General features: G+C 38.9%; 1 protein-coding gene across 11 annotated transcripts in view; it reads right to left on the bottom strand.

Annotated features, from left to right (window-relative positions):
- The window catches only part of LOC125237451 (plasma membrane calcium-transporting ATPase 3), a 284,836-nt gene that overhangs the window by 98,824 nt on the left and 164,767 nt on the right, over positions 1-21,245 (bottom strand). For all 11 annotated transcript variants that reach the window (XM_048144533.1, XM_048144534.1, XM_048144532.1 and 8 more), the window contains one exon: positions 8,267-8,474. In XM_048144533.1, the coding sequence (XP_048000490.1) occupies positions 8,267-8,423 (157 nt within the window). In that variant the 5' untranslated portion in view covers positions 8,424-8,474. The remainder of the gene's footprint in view (positions 1-8,266; positions 8,475-21,245) is intronic.

The following is a 21,245-nucleotide window of genomic DNA, read 5'->3' as shown; positions in this document are numbered from 1 at the left end:
AACGGACGTCCGCGCCACACCGCCTGAATGTAATTCAAAAAACGTCTCCTCAGTACATGGCCGCTTGGCGACGCGTCTTACGTCCTTCCTATACAAAATGTACTGAGGAGACGTTTTTTGAATTACATTCAGGCGGCGTGGCGCGGACGTCCGTTGCGCGCCCCGAGACACGCGACGCTTAAGTGGGAACGCTACCTTAGGATTCCGTACCGTTACGGATGAACTCTCATAGGATCATTCGTGAATTTGTCTGTCCGTCCGTCTGACACAACCCACTTTTTTCTATTATCAAATAATATGTAGCGACAATGTTTGAATTCTATACGCTATAAGATTAAGTACCTCTATACGATGATCTAAGCTTATTTGAGTCAACGCAAACTTTATATAATAGCAGATTTGGCAACGTGCCCTAAACTCAAATTTTAATGCAACTTTGTTAACCAAGACCGTTTTCGCTAGATAAAGTCGCTGTACGCAAGGGCCATTTCTCCACGCTCCCATCGCTCGGGGTGACAGGGCATCTATCACGCCCAATGGCTCTGCCTATCAGGGGAATGTGGGCCGTAAAGGCATGTAAAAAGGGCAGTGAAAAAGGGCGAGCGAAAATGTTTTTATTTGTGCCGCGAGTTTGGGTTTTTGCGAAATTTATAAGCGAATTTGTGGTAAGGATAATCGGTGATATTAAATGAGTTGTTTACATAGATTAACCTGAATAACGTGTAGACAAATAAGATGGTTTCAAAGTTGATAAAACATAGGTGGAATAACATAGGTGTAAATGGAACAAGGGTCATTGACACTCGTAATTTTATTATTCTTAATAATAAATCCAATAAGTGAAACAGGCGTTTAACTAAGGCTTTACTTTTATGGAGAATATATTATATTGTTAGACGAATAACGTTTGTTTCACTATGGATGATTGGAATTATGGGGGCTTATTATTTTTTTCACGAACACAAGCAAAGTTCACAGGGTGTACTTTAGGTTCGTATCGATTTTGGTTCGTTGAACCGGGCTGTTATTTCCACTGCCTAGACTACTCAGTTCACTCGTAAGTTTGGCCTGGGAATCGGTAGAATTTATACATTAGAAGATCATGATATACTGGTTTAGTTTGCAAGAGTTTGCTTTTGTGGTAAGGAATACAAAACTATTTTAATAAAGGACACAGTAAGATGTCAAGCTTATTTTAAAATTCTTACATTTTTATGTAACAATCGGTAAACTAGCTTTTCCGTAAAGACAACCTTAAGTTTAGAATCAAAATAATTTGTCAACTGGAGGCTTCGAGCACAGTTACTGCAGAGGTACCGCACTACACGTTGTTCCCAAGTTAGTATTCAAGTATTCATACATCAATAACATGGAGGCTAAATAACTGCTGAACCTTTCAGCCACGACGAAACAGTTTTTTTTCTGTCCTGTAGGCCTAGCACATGATGGCCGCGAGAGTATGTCGCCGCGAGATAGACTATTACCCGTTCTTATGTCATTAATACAGTTAGAAGAAGACGTGTCATCTATCTCGCGGCCATCATGTGCTAGGCCTACTGTATTGGTTTCAAGACTTCCAAGTTCGGGCCAAAGGTTTGTCACTCGCCCGAATACCATGCCATAGGCAAACGCTTCTTCAAAAATCTACATCGTCAACTCTCAAGTTAGTATGCATGCCTGGCTAGAGTGGCTAGCATGGTATCAAGCTGTAATAAGAGAATTTAGTAGGATTTTTATGACGCACCTTCGTTTAATGAGGTCACGCCTTGTTCGCCCTGTTTTATGTGGGATGGGACATGCTTAATTAGAATAATGCCGTAGGGAATACGTTTTATTGATCTGTGGATGGTTTGCGCTTTTGGCGGTATTTAATAACCTATTTTGCCTATATTTGGCAAATTTTAAAGTTCACAAATGGTTTTAGGAAATACGATGATTTTTAAATGGTATAATTTTTAAAATTTGTGGAATTTTAATACAATAAATAGTTCCCTTCTCCGATTAATGCGGTCGTAATACCTATATCTAAACGGCTAGGTTTAGGTACCTATGGTATTGTACCAAATTTGTCGCCTTTTTAGTGACAAGATTTTCTTGGCCGTAATGAGACTGCTTAATACCATCATGCTAATTTAAAAAAAGTGGGTAGTAGGGTATCTACATTTTAATATAGTCCAAACATTCAAGGAGTATGCCGTCTTAATATCTTCACTAATCATTTTCTGACGAGCGAATCGAAATTTCAAGTGCTCATTACTAACCTAAAGACGACTCACGAACATAATTGTTCCTAGAAACTAATTAACCGCTGGAATTAACTTTTTCTCTCAATTCGTATAAATATCGTGACCGGATTTTAAAGTGGTTTTACGTAATACCTAAATGTCACACAACTAATGAGAAGAAATTCTTAGCAAGCGTTATACTTCAGATTATCTTGAGCTGTGATCGCGCGTAGTTATTATAGATTTCGGGGTTCATCTTTAGATTGGTTGCCTTGAGAAAATGTTGGTTTCGGAATATAAATTCCAAGAGTTAATAACCCTTCGGATAACGAGATTTGGTATTTTAGCTTGACTTTTATAATGAACGACTTTTAGACATTAATTTCATCATGGTAATGTTTTCATGTACTTACGAGCTATTTCAAAAAAATATTGCGTTATATTATTTTCATAAGTATATCAAATTTAATCAGTCTACTTGGGTATGTAAATTAATCTACGTAACTTTATTTAAGTACACGCCATCTTATCCATTAAGGTTTTGTTATAAAATGGAAACTCTTTTAACATCAAGGGTGAAACGATTACAAAAAAAGTCGATCATTTCTATAAATTTGCAACGTATGATATATGACATAATAATACGGACGGGCGTTGTAACTAGTAATCAAGGAATATCTATCTGACAATATGGAAAACGAGTTGTTATAGACGGCTGTTAATTTTAAATTATGTATGTATATTCATAATATAGATGATCATAAATAATTTACAGCAGTACTCGTAGCTCTAAGAAATATTAAATGTAATGGAATAAGGTCAAATTAATGATGAATACAAGAAGTATCTTTCGTGATAAAATAATATCTTTAGCCATTGCAATAAAAATAACAAAGTATGACATGATTTCTCTAGAATTCTGGAAATCATAATAATCATTGACATTGTAAATCCTACAAAAAGGATCGGTTCATCTTAGAATACACATGCTAGCTTTCTAAATATATAAAAGAAGAACGTGACTGACTATTACTGACTGACATAACAACGCACAGCCGAAACCGCTGGTCCTAGAGATTCCAAATTTGGCACGTAAGTTCCTTATAAGGTAGAGGAGCACTAAGAAAGGATTTTTCAAAATTCACCTCCTAAGGCAGCGTTCCCACTTATGCGTCGCGTGTCTCGGGGCGCGCAAAGGGCGTCCGCCGGCGTGGCGCGGACGCCCCTTGCGCGCCCCGAGACACGCGACGCATAAGTGGGAACGCTGCCTAAGGGGGTGAAATGGAGGTCCAAAGTTTGTATTAGAAAACAAGATTAAATTAGTACGCGGGAAAAAGCTAGTTTATTATACTTATTGTTTAAGGTTATAATCGTTAATAGGAACCAACAGAACACACCTAAAAGGCATGATGGTCGATTTATGGCTTAAACATCACACCATCGAACAGCTTCAGTTATGACAACATTACAAAAATGTAAACCTACAATGCGGCATTAAGGGAAATTTTCCCGGACAAATAGCAGATAAGATCAGTTTGCCGATGGTAATTCCTCCAGGGCTGTTCCTTGGGCCCGGAATGAAAAGTTTCATTAGGCTTGTTTGCGTTGGCAGCCATTTGCGGGCTTTACCAACGTTCAGATTCAGAAGCTAATTTGGCATTACTGTTCATTGTTTTAACGTCTTCATTAAGCTTTGGGTCTTATAGTAGTATGCTGTCTTTAGTTTAAATAGTAAGTTAAATTAATCGTTTCAATGTAGTCTAGTTGAAGATCAGAAATTAATTTATCAGACTGTCTTGAAACTACTTCTTCCGTATTCCTATAAAGCAGTGTAAGATAAATTTCTCAGATCGAATTTGAGATTGGGACTTCTTATGAAATGGAACGGCAAAATTGTACTCATGAAAAATGATAGCACGACCATCGATAACCTACAACCACGTTCGATTTACCTATACGATGATAATGCGATTGTATGCATTATCTATAAAGTAGATAGAACTGGCACGACCTAGATAAGCAACGGCATCGAAGATAGAAACGGCTACCGGGCATCGCCGATGGTGCGATACTGTCCATCGACTCGGTCTCGTGCCAACTGCAACGCCATTTTGCAATGTATTTAAATAGAAATTTAGCTTTACACACTCTTGTAAATTAGATAATTAGGCTAGTTAATATACTTAGCAAATCGGTGCGGATATATTTAGACAGTTTGCTCGAATACTTGACTAAAGTGATTGTTTTGGCAGTCGACGCATGAGTTAGAGGTGACATATTTTTAAGATGTCAACTAACGGCATACACAAATGTATACTTAAGAGACGAGCCTGATAAAAATATGGAGATACCAGGGATTACCAAGACTTATGGCACGACACGAGGACATCAGACAAATATCCATCATCAGGCTAGACGGAGATAAAATCCGGCGACGTATTCTTTGCTTCGGAGAAGACGATAGGCACGTACCGTACGATGCCGTAATTTTGTATAGCGAATGTATATTACGATCGAGAACACTTAGGTCGTTTTACATTCCGGATAAGACCTTACGCGGCCGAATTTGAAAAGAGATTATGTATATTTGTATCCGTGGAGGCATGCGACGTTTTTAGGTTAGGACGGATGTGCCGGACGGACACATCCCGAGGGATAAACCCCCGTCAGTCCCGTCGATTGCGGCTACCTTATCCGTTCAACAAAAACGTGAAAACGAACACAGAAACTTCTTCGGGTGAGATGTTACATCGACTTGGGCCCGAAATAAATTTACAGGAATGACTCGTTAATTCTTTAATCGGTCGTGGGTTTACAGTTACAAAACGGCGGTAGATTGTTTGGTTATCTTTGTAAAAAGGTTCTGAAGAATTTACTCCTACCGATGTAGTTTTAAAGAAAGATATGTGGAAATATCGATGATGCCTTCGTGTGAATTAACAAAAAATAAAACCGCCTTCAAAAATAAGCGCGTTACAAAACACGGAGAAACTAAAAAGCCAAAAATAATAAACCTTTGAATTCAGATTTCTTATCGGATTGCAATAAGCTAAACATCCAAATTATAAACAAATCAATTATTTTTGTAGTCGGTACTAGACCTGTTTGCCCCACCCAACCATACGCAGGCTGGCCCCGCCTTCAAAAATAATTGATTTGTTTATAATTTGTATGTTTAGCTTATTGCAATCCGATAAGAAATCTGAATTCAAAGGTTTATTATTTTTGGCTTTTTAGTTTCTCCGTGTTTTGTAACGCGCTTATTTTTGAAGGCGGTTTTATTTTTTAACCGACTTCATTGTTAAAAAGTTTATTTATTTGTTGATTTTTAGTAGTTCCTAGTGATATTATATGTATCAGTCCGAATATATATGTACAGTAGTGAAAAAATTATCCTTTAACTCCTAACCATTGAGGAGTTGACCTTCCATCATCAGCTCAGCCACATAAAATTACTACCGTCAGGCGTAAATACTGGTGTACCTTTGAAAAATACACTAAAAACATTACATGTGCCTATAACATTTGAAGAGTTCCCTCGATGTCTCCAAGATCCCATCATCAGACCCTGACTTGGTGCCAATGGGACCATCTCGGGGTTATACCCGTTCGATCAAAAAAAAAATTTTGAAAATCGGTCCACGATTCTCGGAGATATCGAGTAACATACATACAAAAAAAAAAACATTCAGTCGAATTGAGAACCTCCTCCTTTTTTGAAGTCGGTTAAAAAAATATTGATTTAAATCACTGATACATAATTTGAAGAGCCTTCAAACTTGACAGGTTTTGGGAGTCAAGGGGGTCAAGGGGAGTGTATTTTTTATGCATCGTGAGAATTTGCAGCAAGTACGTCACGAATATCACCCTAATGCAATAAAGTTCTATCTAACGTTAAGTTCATACAATGTTGCTACTATTCCTACACTAAACGTCAGAAGTGTGCTGCTCTTTAAATTTGTAATGCCGTGAGAACAGAGACAGGTGATACCAACGGGGAATTGCATCGGGCAACGTTCCTTGCATTTCTATTTTTTTATAGCAAATTACATGTACAAGTGCAAGGGACATGGAGTCATGGCCACGTATGGATATGTAGGTCAGCAATGGGTAAGTGCTCGATAGTCCTTATTACTAGTATTAGCTACCTGGTAATTGCCGAAGGCAATGAACCTCACAAGCGTCTATGACTGAAATTAAATTATTAAGCCAAGGAAGGTATAAATTATGAATATTCTAACAGTTTTACTTGATACGCAAATCGATATTGTGAGGCAGAGAATGTTGGATTAGAATTCTAATCGAGTTTCAAACCGTTGTATGTTCAACAGGAAATAGCGATCGTGAATAAAGTAAATCAAATATTAATACAATAGTCGAGAAGGACAATGAACTAAGACCATCGACATGATTGGGTTATTATGCGCAAGTAGATATTGATCATAAAGAGAAACATAACATAAAACAATCTATAATGCTTATGGAATATAATGTGCAAGACAAATCAGATAAGATAAGTAATGATGCTGCAAATGATAATGTTACAAGAACGCAAACAAAGACAGTAGGGCAAGATTATTTACACTCCTTCGCCTTCAAAAAGGTCGGTGCTGTTACTGTTGTAAATAAATCTCATTTCCACTCTCACAATGAGATCACAGTGACAAGTTTATAGTGCTATTTTTACAAGAAGAGCGAGGCCACGTCGAGGTGATGCATTGTTTGAACATGTCAAACTTGATGAAGCGTAGAATATAATGATAATATTCACTACTCATTCGTTCGTCCTAGTGTCTATCGGGACAAATAAACGGTGCCGTATATCGATTGACATAAAGCAATTCAAAAGCGCTATTTTAGTTCCGATCGATTTTCAGGCTTAATTAGCGACGATGTTTTGAAATTCAGTGACGACATAAAGACTACCTTCCAAGCGTTGTCAACGTACAATCAATTTCAATGTTAGAGAAGTCTAGGTCTTAGACAGGACGATAAGGATCTTTTACATGTTTATAACAACCGTACGAATGTCTTTCTAAATGTGAGCCATTCTGTTTTATTTTACACTGCAGCTTACAAAGTGTTATTGGATATCGTGAAATTATTGGATTTATTGGCAATAAATGTGTTGTATCCGCGGGTAAGACATTACAATTTAATGATTCCGCAGGTTTGCTGGGTTCAGCGGTTCGCAGGGATCGTTAAAGCCGGTACAGGGAAGATTATTTTCGTATTTAACTGTTGTGATGCTCATTACAATTTGAGGAAAATTACTCCGACTGCGAGTAGGCGTTAAAGCGCTGGTAGAGTCGATGATGATCCGAATTTAGTGAATGATTTCGAGTGACTTTGATGTGTTTTGACTACGCCGCGTCGAGAAAAATATCAAAGGTTTTCTAAAAAACAAAACAAAATGTTCTTAAATAATACAAATCCTTATTTCTTCATTATACGAGAAATGGCACTATCCTCTATGAAAAGGCCTGTACATAACAATATACTTGTACAAAGATACTCAATACTAAATAAAATAGCTGTTTTGATTTGTAAGGTCTTTTCCTTCATCGGATATCAGGGCCACTTACGCCTGGAGTAAGTTGGCAAACCAATGAACACGCAAGTGATCCCAACAACTCGAAGTAGCTGAGGAGTTACCATCTGTCAGCGAGGAGTATACCTTCCACCTCCTGCTGACCCAGAGCGTTGTTCTTGGCCGGGCATTCAGACAAGCGACTAAGCCAGAGATTGTCATCATGATGTTTAAGATACCTCGGCTTTCAGGGCCTCTAGAGCGCTTCGAGTTAGTTTGCTAACCCTGAGACGTTGGCTAGCTTGAGACGCAAGGGTCAAAGTATTTGCGTGGTGTACAGCTTCTTGCACAACTTCTACGGACCACCGAACACGTTCATCTCGGTCAGGCCATCAACCACGCAACTAAAAAGACTGACGCCTTGATGTATGAGATCCACCTTCTTCTGTTATCGGGTTAGTTGAGTACCTAACCTTGGGACGTGCAAGGGTCAAAGTAATTGAGGACTTACCATCTGTGGGCGAGGTGTACAGCTTCTTGCACAACTCCTGCGGACCGCCGAGCGCGTTGATCTTGGCCAGGCCCTCGGCGCCGCGCGTCTCCATCAGCTCGCGCAGCTGCCGGAGGCTGACGCCGTACTGCGCCGGCCGCCCCTCGACCGTCGCCATGGTGCCGGGCTTGCGGCCGCCGCCCGCACCACGCCCGACAACCCTCTAGCTCTGCAACAATAGCAAATTGTACATTGAAACAGACATACTAAAGAAGGAAAGAAACTAAGTCTACACTAAACTGATGGCCGCGAGGCCAAAATATAGTAAACAGTAATAAATGTTATAGGACTTCTTACACAGATTGACACGTCAGAGCCGTTTTAACCTAAGCAACTGACGCGGTAACGCCCCTAGTTTTGATGGCTATTCTCAGGTTTTGGGACAATCAGATTTATTGGACTTTTCACCAAAAACCTTACTTCAGATATCGTTGCCAAGTCTTTAGATTATTTTTAACTTTTTATACAGAATGCTGAAGATGCGAGTGCGGAAGACAGCTTAGTGAAGCAAAGAAAGTAAGTCCGGAGTACGACACGACAATATGCGTCATCTAACATCTTAATAGTCAGGATAACAAATCAAAAAGAAATCCCAACGGTAGTCATCATTTAGATCAGTCAGATATTACTTGAGCCGCCAGAGCTTGAGCATCCAAAAGAACCGCTCACCACAAAAAAACTAAAACCGCAAGAAAACTAGACGACAAATTCAAATAACGACAAAAACAGCCTTAAGTTGTCTTGCCGAGGACGTAACGTAGTTTATTGGCCATAAAGTTATCCCGCGCCTCAGTGCACCGCCATGCATAATTTAAGAGGGCGCGAGTAAACGTTTTATTGCGAAAACATAGTGTTATGTATCGGAAATATGTTTTATTGAGGGTAGTTTGGGATGCAAACCGCGTAAGTAGGTTACAGTTTATTGGATTCACCCTTAAAAGTAATGCGATTAAAATCTGCATTAATGTTCAGAAAATTTCTATAGACGTTGACAAACTGTCGAATTTGTCAAATTCAACCTTTAGCCAGTATGAAAGGTATCAGAGACTAAATCCTGTACATTCTGATTTTAATAAATAAAATAATAGGTTAAGAATTAGACCTGGATTGGACATTATATGGATCGGATCTGCCAGTGTCAAAACAGATGTTTTCGGTTGAAGAGTTGAACGAAGATGCGATAGCCTCTGCAGAACCTTTGGAGTTTAGTTACGGTTGCTGTTTACCATCAGGCGGCCGAAATGCTTGTTTGCCAGCGACATAGTATAAAAAAATGGATAAATAAAAGGTATCTTACCCAATTCAAGTAAAATATAATTTACAAAAAGTTACAGTTAACGAAAAATATGGACGAGGCTTATCTCCAAACACATTGGGGTAATTACACCTTCGTGTCAACATGTTGTTTGGCGGTTGGCCGGCGTAATTAAAACCTTCATAATTGTCAGTTCCGTTATTAATTATTGTCCTTACATAATAATAATTTGTTCTTTAACTTTGAACCCACCAATTTTAAAACCGCGAACATATTTATCACTTTACCAACTAGGTTCCATACAGCCCGAAATATATTTCATATATAATTTGACAGACTCCCAGTGACCAGGGTTGGAAACGAACGAACGTTCAGTGCTTTTGCGGCGGTAGATGCCTAAGCTTCTTGGTGACCCAGGTCACGGTAGGTTAAGCCGAATTTTTCAAATTATTTTTATGCAATATTAAAGGGCTTATGTTAGCTTTCCCTTGCGGCAGTTGCGGCATTTTAAAAGAAGTATTTCTCTGTCGTTGCTGATTATTATCCGATGCCACGGAAAGATTCGAGATGCCCAAGTGTTGTTGACCCGCCAGCAAATCCAAATAGGTCGATGAGGTCGACGTATAACACAAAAGAATTGCCAGCAAATCAGAACACAAGGCGCAGCAGACAATTGTGAATATTTCTTAATTAAATTGTGGTAGTCCCATCAATTATTAGCCATAAAGACTAGCAAAGCTATGAAGCTTAGATAATCCAACAGTTATATTCGCAGGTGTGGCAAAGATAGCACTAAAAGCACGCGATTCGATCGTTCATCACAACTAAAACCATTTCTGCGGTTAGCTACTAGCAAGAAACCAGTACCTGTTTCATTGTTATAAGGTTTAGAGTCACCTGCTTTTCGCTTGTCGCAGATAGATGACCTCCAGATATAATAAGCTTTGTTTCATTATAGATGCTGTTCGCATCTAGAATTATTTGTGGGTGGTTTCAGATAACGTTTTAAGAGTATAAACGTACCTCTACTAGGATTGCAAATAGAAAAAAAAACAAATGTTTTTTTCAGAATTATGAAAAAAAACCGAGCACCATGGTTTTTTTTCTAAATATGTTTTTTTTTCAGATGAACAAATAATTCGACAATAACGGTTTTTCGCGAGTTGTAACGTGTTTCAATAACAATAACGTACATTTTAATTCGATTAACATTCAGTATACAAACGTTTATTGGGGAATCCCCGATGCCGCGTGCAGCGTGGAGAGGCGGTGGTGTTGCCAACAGTAAATAGTGAAAACTGCCAACTGCAGATTTCGTAAATGTTACTTTTATAAGACCAGAAATTAAAGTTATTTGATTAAATTCGTTTAATAGTTAACATTAAGTCTAAAAAACCGTATAAAAGTATTAACTGCTTTGCAAATTTTGAGATTTCGTACATTAGAAAAAAAACATACTCCAGAAAAAAAAACTGTTTTTTTTTTCACGGTTTTTTTTGCAACCCTAACCTCTACATGTATATTTTCTTTTTTCACAAATTGCTATACTTTTGCTTTCAGAATCACACATAAAACGAATCACGAGCAAGCATAGATTAAAGTCTCCATGTGGAAATAACGAAAAACGTTGTTAAATACCAAATCTAATTCCAGGAACGAACCCGGCAAGCGCATAAGAGATAAATGAAACTGTCAGCCACCGCGTATCAACCGCTTCCAACCCGTACTAAAATAACGCGGATATGCCAAAGCTGGCATTGATCGCGGTATTGTTATTTAAAGTAATCTCTTTCATTCAACAGTCCATTCATTAACGAGCAATGAAGCGGTCCCCATTCAAGTAGATGCTACACATGAAATGAAAGAATGCAAATATAAATTCGTGCACTCCGACGAATTAGCACCAGTTTAAAAGGCCGGCATTGTTTAACATCTAAAATCCAAGGCAACCACAGCCTCCTTTGCTTTTAGTCGATTAATCAATCTAAAACAACGCAGACGGCTAAACTCTCACTGAAAACAAGCCAATATGATTATTATACACAGGTGTTAGAGGTGTTTGTTCATGGCGTGTAGCAGCAGGCATATTTATGTCTCATCTATTAATCCTGTTCACAGAGTCCGATTAGAGGCACTTTCAATCAAGATTGTTTGCGGTCGTGTGCCAAGTTTGCAGTGAATTGCGACGTCTGACCCACTTGTGGGCACGAATGACGCTGGGGTTTGTACTAATTACTGTGACGTCAATGCTGAAAGGCTTTCTAATGACAATTAAAAGCAAAAGGCTAACGCGTGTAATTTGCTTCTTGAAATTATAAATATAGAACATAATTAAAAAAAAACGGGTACTGAAAGATGAAGCAAATAGAGACATAACAAAGAAGAAAATTTATTCAAAACTTCTTTCAACACTCGTTCTATCTATGATTTAAAACCATCTTTTAAACAAACCAAGATAGTCCACAAAGATCGACCTAATTGCCGTCCATTCAACGGCACTCAACCCGGATGGCGTTGGCAACAGCAGCAGGGGGTTAACCCACCCCTGCAAGGGTTAATAGCGGACACGTACTTGAGATATTGTCGTGGAATTAAAAAGTGGACGCGTATCTATGGTAAGTTGCCAAACGATTTGATTTACAACACGAGTTTGTTTTTCGGAATTTTGAATGACCCAGTTTTAGTTGGCTGAAGCTGAAGACGAGTTTGTGTTTTAAGGAGGAAAACGGCGAGAGTACTATGATTCTGTCCTTTATACTATGTTGTATTTGAAATACTGGCGTAATAGTTCTATTACCTCAACATCGATTTAAACTTATGCTTATCAAAGATCAGAATGAAATAAGTTCAACTGTGACTCCCGTGTTGTTTTGCCTGATGAAGAAATCTTTATTTTCAAAACTGGCATACTTTATCATATCCTTATTAGCATCGTCTATACTGATCGTAAATCAACGTAAGCCTATCGACAAGCGTATCCTTTCATTATCACAGTATCTTAAACGGGATGTAGTTCATACACGAAACAGATGTTAATCAATCATCCCAGTCTGCCCACACCCAAGACCTCTTCATTTCACACTCATCCGCCCAATTCGTGTTTTTCTGTTAACTCTATTATATGTATTACATGATCTTCGAAGGAGGTAAGTGAAAATCTAAGTTTTTCGATATAATTACATATAATAATCCGTTCAGAACGTGAAAAAATACTTATGTCGGCTATCCTTATATACAATACCCGTTTTTCAGTAGATCGCCACAAGTGAGCTCTTTTGGCCGCACGATCCTCTCCCATACAATAGTTACATATAGTTATATATACAATAGTTGACTATAAAACTTAAACTATCAAATCTTAACGAGACATCTTAAGGAAGAAAAGAAACCGCACTACAAAACTTCTCAAAAAAGGTAATTATTTTCATCCGACCTCGGAGAAAAGTAGGCTTTTAGTGTTCCTCGTAGCCTTGTGACTTGTGACATTCTAACTTTTTAATTGTAAACAGAAACTAGCTGCAGCTACAAGTTTTCTTTCTCGTGCACTAAAATAAACTGAGGACTTTGTTATCTGGTTTAAAACTTCGGTTCAATTTTAATAAGGTTGTAAAATGTATATCCTAAGTGTTACAAATATGGTTTCGAATTCGATATAAATATCTTTGTCACAGTGAATATTTAACTTTAGATTCCGCACTCCGCAGCAAATCAGCAATATAGAAATAGACGAATTATTATACCTTACAAAGGCCAATTTAAAGTTGTGCGCCATAAATAATATTGCGCCTGACATTTACTAGGTCTACTTCAGTTTATAGTGAAATTGCATTGCTATTTCCACCTCTTCCACAAGTGATCCATCTATTATTGTCCATTTATAGTAAAATTGCAATTTTCCATCTCTTCAACAAATCTCTACAGTATTTTTTATCTGGATCCCAGTCATGTCCCATTTAAAGCAAGCATTTATCTTAATTGCTTTAGCCGTTAGAAAGAAACGCACTTTACTAGGTACTTAACCCTCTCAGCGCTCGTCCAGAGATTCATGCTGCGATGATTACTCATCGAGGTAATGGCTGCGTCAGCACATTCTAGGCATTATGCTGGAACAATGGGATGCCGGTTTGCCGGCTATGTATATCCAACATGACAATGCCCGAAAAATATTAACCGATATTATCACAGAGAGTATCCATTTCTATCCTATTTTTGTCATTTCAAGTGTCCGGATTGCAAAACAAACCCCGCGAAAAGACGTTATAGATAAGAAATTTATTTCAAGAAGAGCATCCAGTAAATCAGCTAATTTATTGAAAGTGTCTGAAGCAACATTTGGTCCTGAATTATCTTAGCAGCAAATCCAAGTATAGGAATTTAATTCAATTCCTGAATTAACTCGAGCATTCCCGATACTCAGAGATAAGATATATTGAACATCGATGCTTTATCTCGAGTTTGTTGCAGTTGGAATTCTCAAAGCAAACAAGTGCATTTCTCCTAATATCTACTCGGTAAAGTTGGGATTCCCAAGAGTGCGAAAGCTTTTTTATCAATGTTCTTATGCTGTAGTAGTATTAAAGTCTAAATTCTCGGTGCAATTCTCGAACCGGAGCCGGTGGAGCGTTGAAAAGGCGTGTTACAATCAACTGCAGCGCCAGTGCCTCGAAGCTTTCCTTTAGGAGGTAAAGACAGTTTAGATTTAGTGCCAACGTTGTTTGTTGGACGTATTGGAGATATTTTAAGAAATTTCTACGTTAGTTCGGAAGTTTTTGGAAGTTCAATTCAGCCGCTGGGATTTCAATATTAGTTATTTTCTTTTTGAAGAATTTAAAAATGTATTAGGTAGTAATATTTTGACTGTAGTTTGGGATCGAGAAATACCTAGTTTATGTGCGATCCAGATGCTTTCACTGTTTTTCTGAAGCGATCAGTGTTAAAAGTCAGTTAGTTCCCTACTGTGTACCTTATTGTCAGTCCGTCAATTTCATTCGTGTCGCTAGCACGTCACGTAGCGTCGTTAGCGATTTTTATCACCCGGGCCAGGAGCAAACATGACGAGTGCAGCATACTAATGAAGTTAGGTGATAACAGCTACGATATGCTATAATGCTTCATGCTTATAGGCTGTGACATGAAAGCTGACACTGAACTTTTATTGACTTTCGAATACTTAAAAATAGAAATTGTGAGTTCGAGAAATAAAAGCAGTTACTTCCGACAGTTCCGATGTATTGGTAAGATGTTCTCACAAACGATTTTTACCGGCTTGTCGAGTTTAGTAAAGGTTTATGAATAAGGGGGTAAACATATAACTGCCATATGTTTTAAATATACAGATAATACGTAGAAGCATATTGTCATATAAACATAAGTTACAAACAATGATTTTACTCATAAAAAATAAATAGATGCTATAGAAAGAACCAGCAAAATGTACCATGGCTTAGCTATTGCCATTAAAGCAACATATATGTAGACTACATTCTATATAGGCCAGGGTTTATGTAGCTCACTGCACGTTGTTCGACGCGAACGAGCCTTAATGCTCCCCACGTAGTCGCCCCAACACTTTATCATGATATGTACGTGGCCGAGGTATAAACTTTTACAGTTTTCTAATGCATACGGGCTATACAGAATTCTGAAGATTTATATGAAGATGTCAAAAAAGCTGAGTAAGTTTATACAGAGACTAGAAATGATAGTAAAGATTGAACGAAAACAGGCAATGATAAAAATAATATCTAATAAGATACCAAAATACAAGAGCTGGCTAGTAAAATAAATAAAATTGAAAATGATAAAACTTCTAACGAGCCGCTACGCTTTTAGAGCGCAGTTATTGTTAGAACTAGTAATGGAAATCACAAATGCAATTATAGCACCGCCAACTTTGCAAAAATGTATAAAAGTTCCACCGAGTGGGTTGGAAAAAGACGAAGAAATTTAAACGGCTTAATATTAAAAGATATGAGGGAGCATAGTTGAGATTCAAGGCGCAGTCGACTTCCGAATTATGTGCAAGGCGACCTGGGGCTCATTGGAAATGCAATCGACTTCAGCCATATATCCTGTCTACAGACTTTTATCCTGTGAACTTGGTAAACGTTGAAGAATAAAATAAAGAGTAGGAATGTTTGAATTGTTTTTACTACAACGTAAATTCGTACCTATTATATAATCATCTCATTTTTTTTTATTAACTTTAGTGATTTTGTGAACGATTTAATCATTATGTATACCTACTAATTCACTTTTTTTAGATTCAGATTTTTGACTTTCCTTTATTTACTGTGCTTTATAAATCCAGTGCAAATTCAATTGAGCTAGGAGATCATTCAGCACAGGGCATTCTACTCACGCCTGCAGTTGTGGACGCCACCGCTAATCGGCGATCTTTTGACTGTTAAACGTTGGTGATAGCATGCGGGCGGATTTGATCCGGAACGGTAGCTGTACGTGCTTGAGGACAATGTCCCTAATTAATAGGCCCAGTGGCTACGATTATTTCAGTTTCGGTGGTTTAAGTGTTATGCCGTTTGGGATGTTAAACGGGTCCCTTCCTAGCAAAAAGTCTCACTTTGTCGCTTACCAGAAGGATGCTTTGACTTTCGCTTAAAGTGAGACTAGGAAACAAATATAGGTCAAAATTACTGTTTAAGTGCCAACCATAAATTATTTTCAAATCTTCGCCAAGAAAAATTCATGAACTAGAAAATTATGCAGTGGTGGTACTTATACATAATAACAGTAAACGGAAGCTGAAAGCCATTGGTGCGGTATTTGAAAGCTATAGTTTAAAATACGTCAATGCAACAGCAACCCGATTATAATTTTTTTGTAAAACCTTCAACCACACAAGGCCTCTACATAACCCTCGCCCTAATTACATCGGATCTGGCCCCGTAGCCGAATGGCATTTCTCCGACGCCAAACGAAAGCGATACGCCGCTGGCTCTGTCGCGCCAATACGCAAGCGCGATAGAGATAGATATCTACTAGCGCTTCGTTTCGTGAGCGTTTCGTGAGCGATTGTGCCATTCGGCTAGCCACCCTGTTGTTGAACAGATTGAACTTTCTAATAGTTATCCATTACTCCCCTTTCGCATTGGCGTCAATTCACGTCACTCCCGATTTCGACGACTAACAGAGTTATTGTGATTAATCACCTTGACCTGATTATGATTCCTTCCCAAGTTACCTCCGAACATAATTATGTTTGATGGCTTTATTAGGCTTCCCACTGGGCTCCATTAATAGGTTCGTTTTAAAGCCATTGTTTTGGCTAAAACAAGTGATTGTGATGTTTTTAATGCCAACGCAATTCCGCAATCATTCATGCCAAGACATGTAGATGATGTAGATACTACATAGTCCTATCATAAAAGAGAGACTGCAGCAAAGCCACTGGATAAGAGCAGGAATAGCACGCTCGATCGTTGTTGAGCTTACGTATATGTAACAGTCTTCGGTTAAACTGATGATTCTATCACTGAAGGTCGTTTGTAGAAACCTTGTGTAAGTCGTAAATGTACAAAGTTTCCTATAACTAAAAGTGATTCAAGCAACCCACGGCAATTTAGTACAAACACATTCATCAACGAAACTTTACAAGTTAATATTGTTTCACAAAATTGCAGAATTTCAGCATTAATCTGATTTAACACGTGCATTGTTTGACTTAGGGCCGCGTTAAATCCTTCCAACATTGTGTTCAAACTGTACCCACCGTAAAACTGGTATTACCTTTTCCGATAGCTCTGAATTGTAATTCATTTAGCCGCGCCCACGTTCGCAGCCCGGGCACGTAGCGCGGTCGCCGCGGCCGGCTAATCAGTTCTTCTATGTTGTATTTACTGTTGGATATGAGCTCTGCTTCTGTGTTGATATTGTTCTCTTTATTTACAAAGTTTTGCTCTGGAATCGTTTTAGTTTTTTCTAAAGTGTTGGCTTTTATGTTTCAAAGTTAGAAGTCGGGCGAACGCTAAGCGCCGAAAATTATTAAACTCATTTTCGTATCGTCACTTTTACCCCCTTTCACAAGACGGGAACTTCATTAAAAGTTGAACCACTGACATTGGCTCAGTAAGTGTACATAATACGAAAAAGTTTACCCACGACGGGGCCGGTGCCCGAGATCGTTTAATTAACCCGGGGTTCGAAACAAAAATGGCCGACTTTTAATTATCTCCAATCGTGTATAAATCGAGCTAAGTGGGCTTTTCGGACCCGCGGCGTAGGTGTAAATTGCATTTTTAAATTGGTCGTTTTGGCACGTTAACGTCGGGAGAGAAACGCGATTTCACCTGAACAAAATAAATGGAAGCGCTGTAAAATCTATGGGACTCGATTTTCGAGCGGCCGGTTTCCATTCGATTCTTTTCTCTGGGGCGTTCAAGTTAGAGTGTTTCATTTTTTACTGTACATAATTGGCAGGGCAAAGTTGAATTAGGGTCGCGGAGTGCTGGGTATTGGTTCTTGTTCGTTTATTTTTGTACGGACGTTATGGGCCGTTACTGAGGCTGATTGTTTTCTTTCCGTAGAAGTTTCATCTAGAAAAATCTACATAGTTGCACATATTTTCATAAATTAATGTTTGAAAATGAAATGAAATGAAAATGAAATATTTATTTTTCAAGTAGGCATATTACAATGCGCATATGAACGTCAAATAAAGCTACGCCGGCTCTAACCCTACGCCTCAGCCTCGAGAAGATTTCAGTCCCCCCTCAGTTGGGAGGGGGGTATCCACTATGGGACCGGCAAGAAACTCGGTTGGGCAACTTCTTTTCAAAACATTACATCTTATAATTAAGAGCGCTATGACAAAAATTGGCGATATATTGTAAAATTCGCAATATTCAACGATAAAATTGTACACTTTACCCATACTAAAAGACAGTAAAAGTACTTGTTTCAGTTAGAACATGTTATTAACCGTAGGTTAAACAAAAAACATATGAAAGAAAAAGCTTATTCAATTGGTATAGTACATTACATCAGAGGCCGGGAAAATGAGGATTTCCGGCCAAGTGGGTATATACGGCCGAGCGAGCGTGCGAGCGAGGCCGGATAGGGATACGAGGCCGGGAATCCGTTTTCACGCCGAGGCATGTATAGTGCTTTTCTCAAACATACAATGAAATAAAATAAAATGCTCTAAAGGACAATATTTTATTTATTAAGTGACAAAATACAAATACACTCAAACGTCAAGTGTGACAAGTATCCAGATCACACAAAAATTAAAAAAGAAAGTGACATGACAGTACTGACAGCTTACTTAAAAAAGTTACTTTGCAGGCCTAGGCCTAAAAAATAATATGAAATCCCTTTACAGTCCTCTCGAGTTGTTGCGCCCAAAAAGCGACACTTCCCAGCCCATTTTAAGGAACGTAAAGACAATATTTCATTGCATGTTTGAGAAAATGATTTTTTTTCTGATGCTCGTTTAGGAAAAACCGCGTGAAGCACTGATTTCGGAGCTCTTATTATGTACAATTTGATAAGCTCACTCTCATAAATGCGGTAAATTTAAGTTCCTAATATCTTGTACTTTAGGCCCATTAAACAATATTTATCATTTAATCCTTTGAAATTGAGAAATTGAGAGTAAAACGAACTCAATTTTGTCTTGAAAATACATCCAAACAAGTGATCATTTCTCCGAAAATCTACATGTTATCGAAGTTATTTTAGTATATAAATAATCTGCACAATCTGCTTAAATTTCTGTTATCCAGTTGTCGTTATAATATTTTATAATGATTTTTTGCCAATTTTTTGAAAACTAGCCTTCCTGTCGCTATTTTACCGGCGACGGACGCCTGCGATTTCAGTGCCGCGTCGGAGCTCGTGGAGGTCAGACGTATGTCGCTTCGCTCTCCGAGTTTTCATCGCGAACGTCGAGAATATTTATCGTTGTGTGGGTCGGACACCTTGTTTATACACGGGCTATCCTCGCATTGTGTGTGTGTAAACAGCGACCAACGAATTTGATCCTAGATCCGTAAATATTTGCTTTTGTAATATTTTGTTATGTTTGAATGTAAGTATATAAAGTATATTACAACGTTATGATGATAAATATGTGAAAATTACAATACGGTCAAGATGATAAGACACATCAAGATGGTACTCGGGATCTGATGATGGAGCCAGAAGGTGGTCACCAGTACCAGTGAACCATGTAAGTAAACACCCTCGTGTTTAGGCTCGTTGGGTTCGTCTCAACAAGACCTTTGACAACAGGTGGTACTCAGGGTCTGATGATGGAGCCAGATGGTGGTCACCAGTACCAATGAACCATATGACTATACCACTTCGTGTTTGGGGTCATTGGGTTCGTCTCAACAATACCTTTGACAGGAGGTGGTACTCAGGGTCTGATGATGGAGCCAGATGGTGGTCACCAGTATCAATGAACCATATGACTAAACCACTTCGTGTATAGGCTCAATGGGATCGTCTCAATAAGATCTTTGACAAGAGGTGGTACTCATCAGGGTCTGATAATGGAGCCAGATGGTGGTCACCAGTACCGAAGAACCATGGAACTAAACCAATTCGTGTTTAGGCTCATTGGAATCGTCTCAATAAGATCTTTGACAAGAGGTGGTACTCAGGGTCTGATGATGGAGACAGATGGTGGTCACCAGTACCAGTGAACCATGTAAGTAAACCACCTCGTGTTTAGGCTCGTTGGGTTCGTCTCAACAAGACCTTTGACAAGAGGTGGTACTCAGGGTCTGATGATGGAGCCAGATGGTGGTCACCAGTACCAATGAACCATATGACTATACCACTTCGTGTTTGGGGTCATTGGGTTCGTCTCAACAATACCTTTGACAGGAGGTGGTACTCGGGGTCTGATGATGGAGCCAGATGGTGGTCATCAGTACCAATGAACCATATGACTAAACCACTTCATGTATAGGCTCAATGGGATCGTCTCAATAAGATCTTTGACAAGAGGTGGTACCACAGACCAACCCCTATAGACATCCATTACAAGACGACTCGCGGTCGCCAGCCTTCCTAGTATTTGCACTGATATAAGCGCGGGCGCTCGCCGTGCCCGATCAGTATCGACCAAGTAACAGACCCGAAAGCAGCGCGTGTTTTTCGCACAAAAAAATTGGAAAAGGGTATTTTGATGCCTTAAAGATGTCCACCTGTAGTGTGGAAAGGTAACAAGAAGCTCAAATTTAAAAACAGACGGCATTACATTCCACAAATAAGTCATATTTATAATTTATTCAGAGCCGGCATAGGTCAACTTACATTGGCCACTTACGCGTCAGTAGAGGGACAGTCATACTTCTGTCCCTTTTCATCTGGCGCGACTGCCCGCCGTCCTGGAAACGGCCAATCACAGCGCGCTTAACACATTCCCCGCCCGCTCCTCGCACCCCAAACACTGGTGACTCGTATCGCGAACAAAATATACAAGATTGCCACTCTATAGGAGGTTCTCTGTGGGTGGTACTCAGGGTCTGATAATGGAGCCAGATGGTGGTCACCAAAAAATCAACTCGCATATGTGAATAACATAAAAAACACGAAGTGGTTAGTCCACAGAACACCCCACTAGAAGCCTATTACAAGCGATATTGTTCGAGACGCAAATCACCAATCCTTGCGGGGTGAGGCGGGAGCGCCCGGTGCTGCCATTGGTCGTTTCAA

This window comes from Leguminivora glycinivorella, chromosome 21, assembly GCF_023078275.1.
Source record: "Leguminivora glycinivorella isolate SPB_JAAS2020 chromosome 21, LegGlyc_1.1, whole genome shotgun sequence".
In the NCBI taxonomy this organism is placed as follows: Eukaryota; Metazoa; Arthropoda; class Insecta; order Lepidoptera; family Tortricidae; genus Leguminivora; species Leguminivora glycinivorella.
Note: the sequence above shows the minus strand (reverse complement) of the source record. Positions and strands in the feature narration are given on the sequence as shown.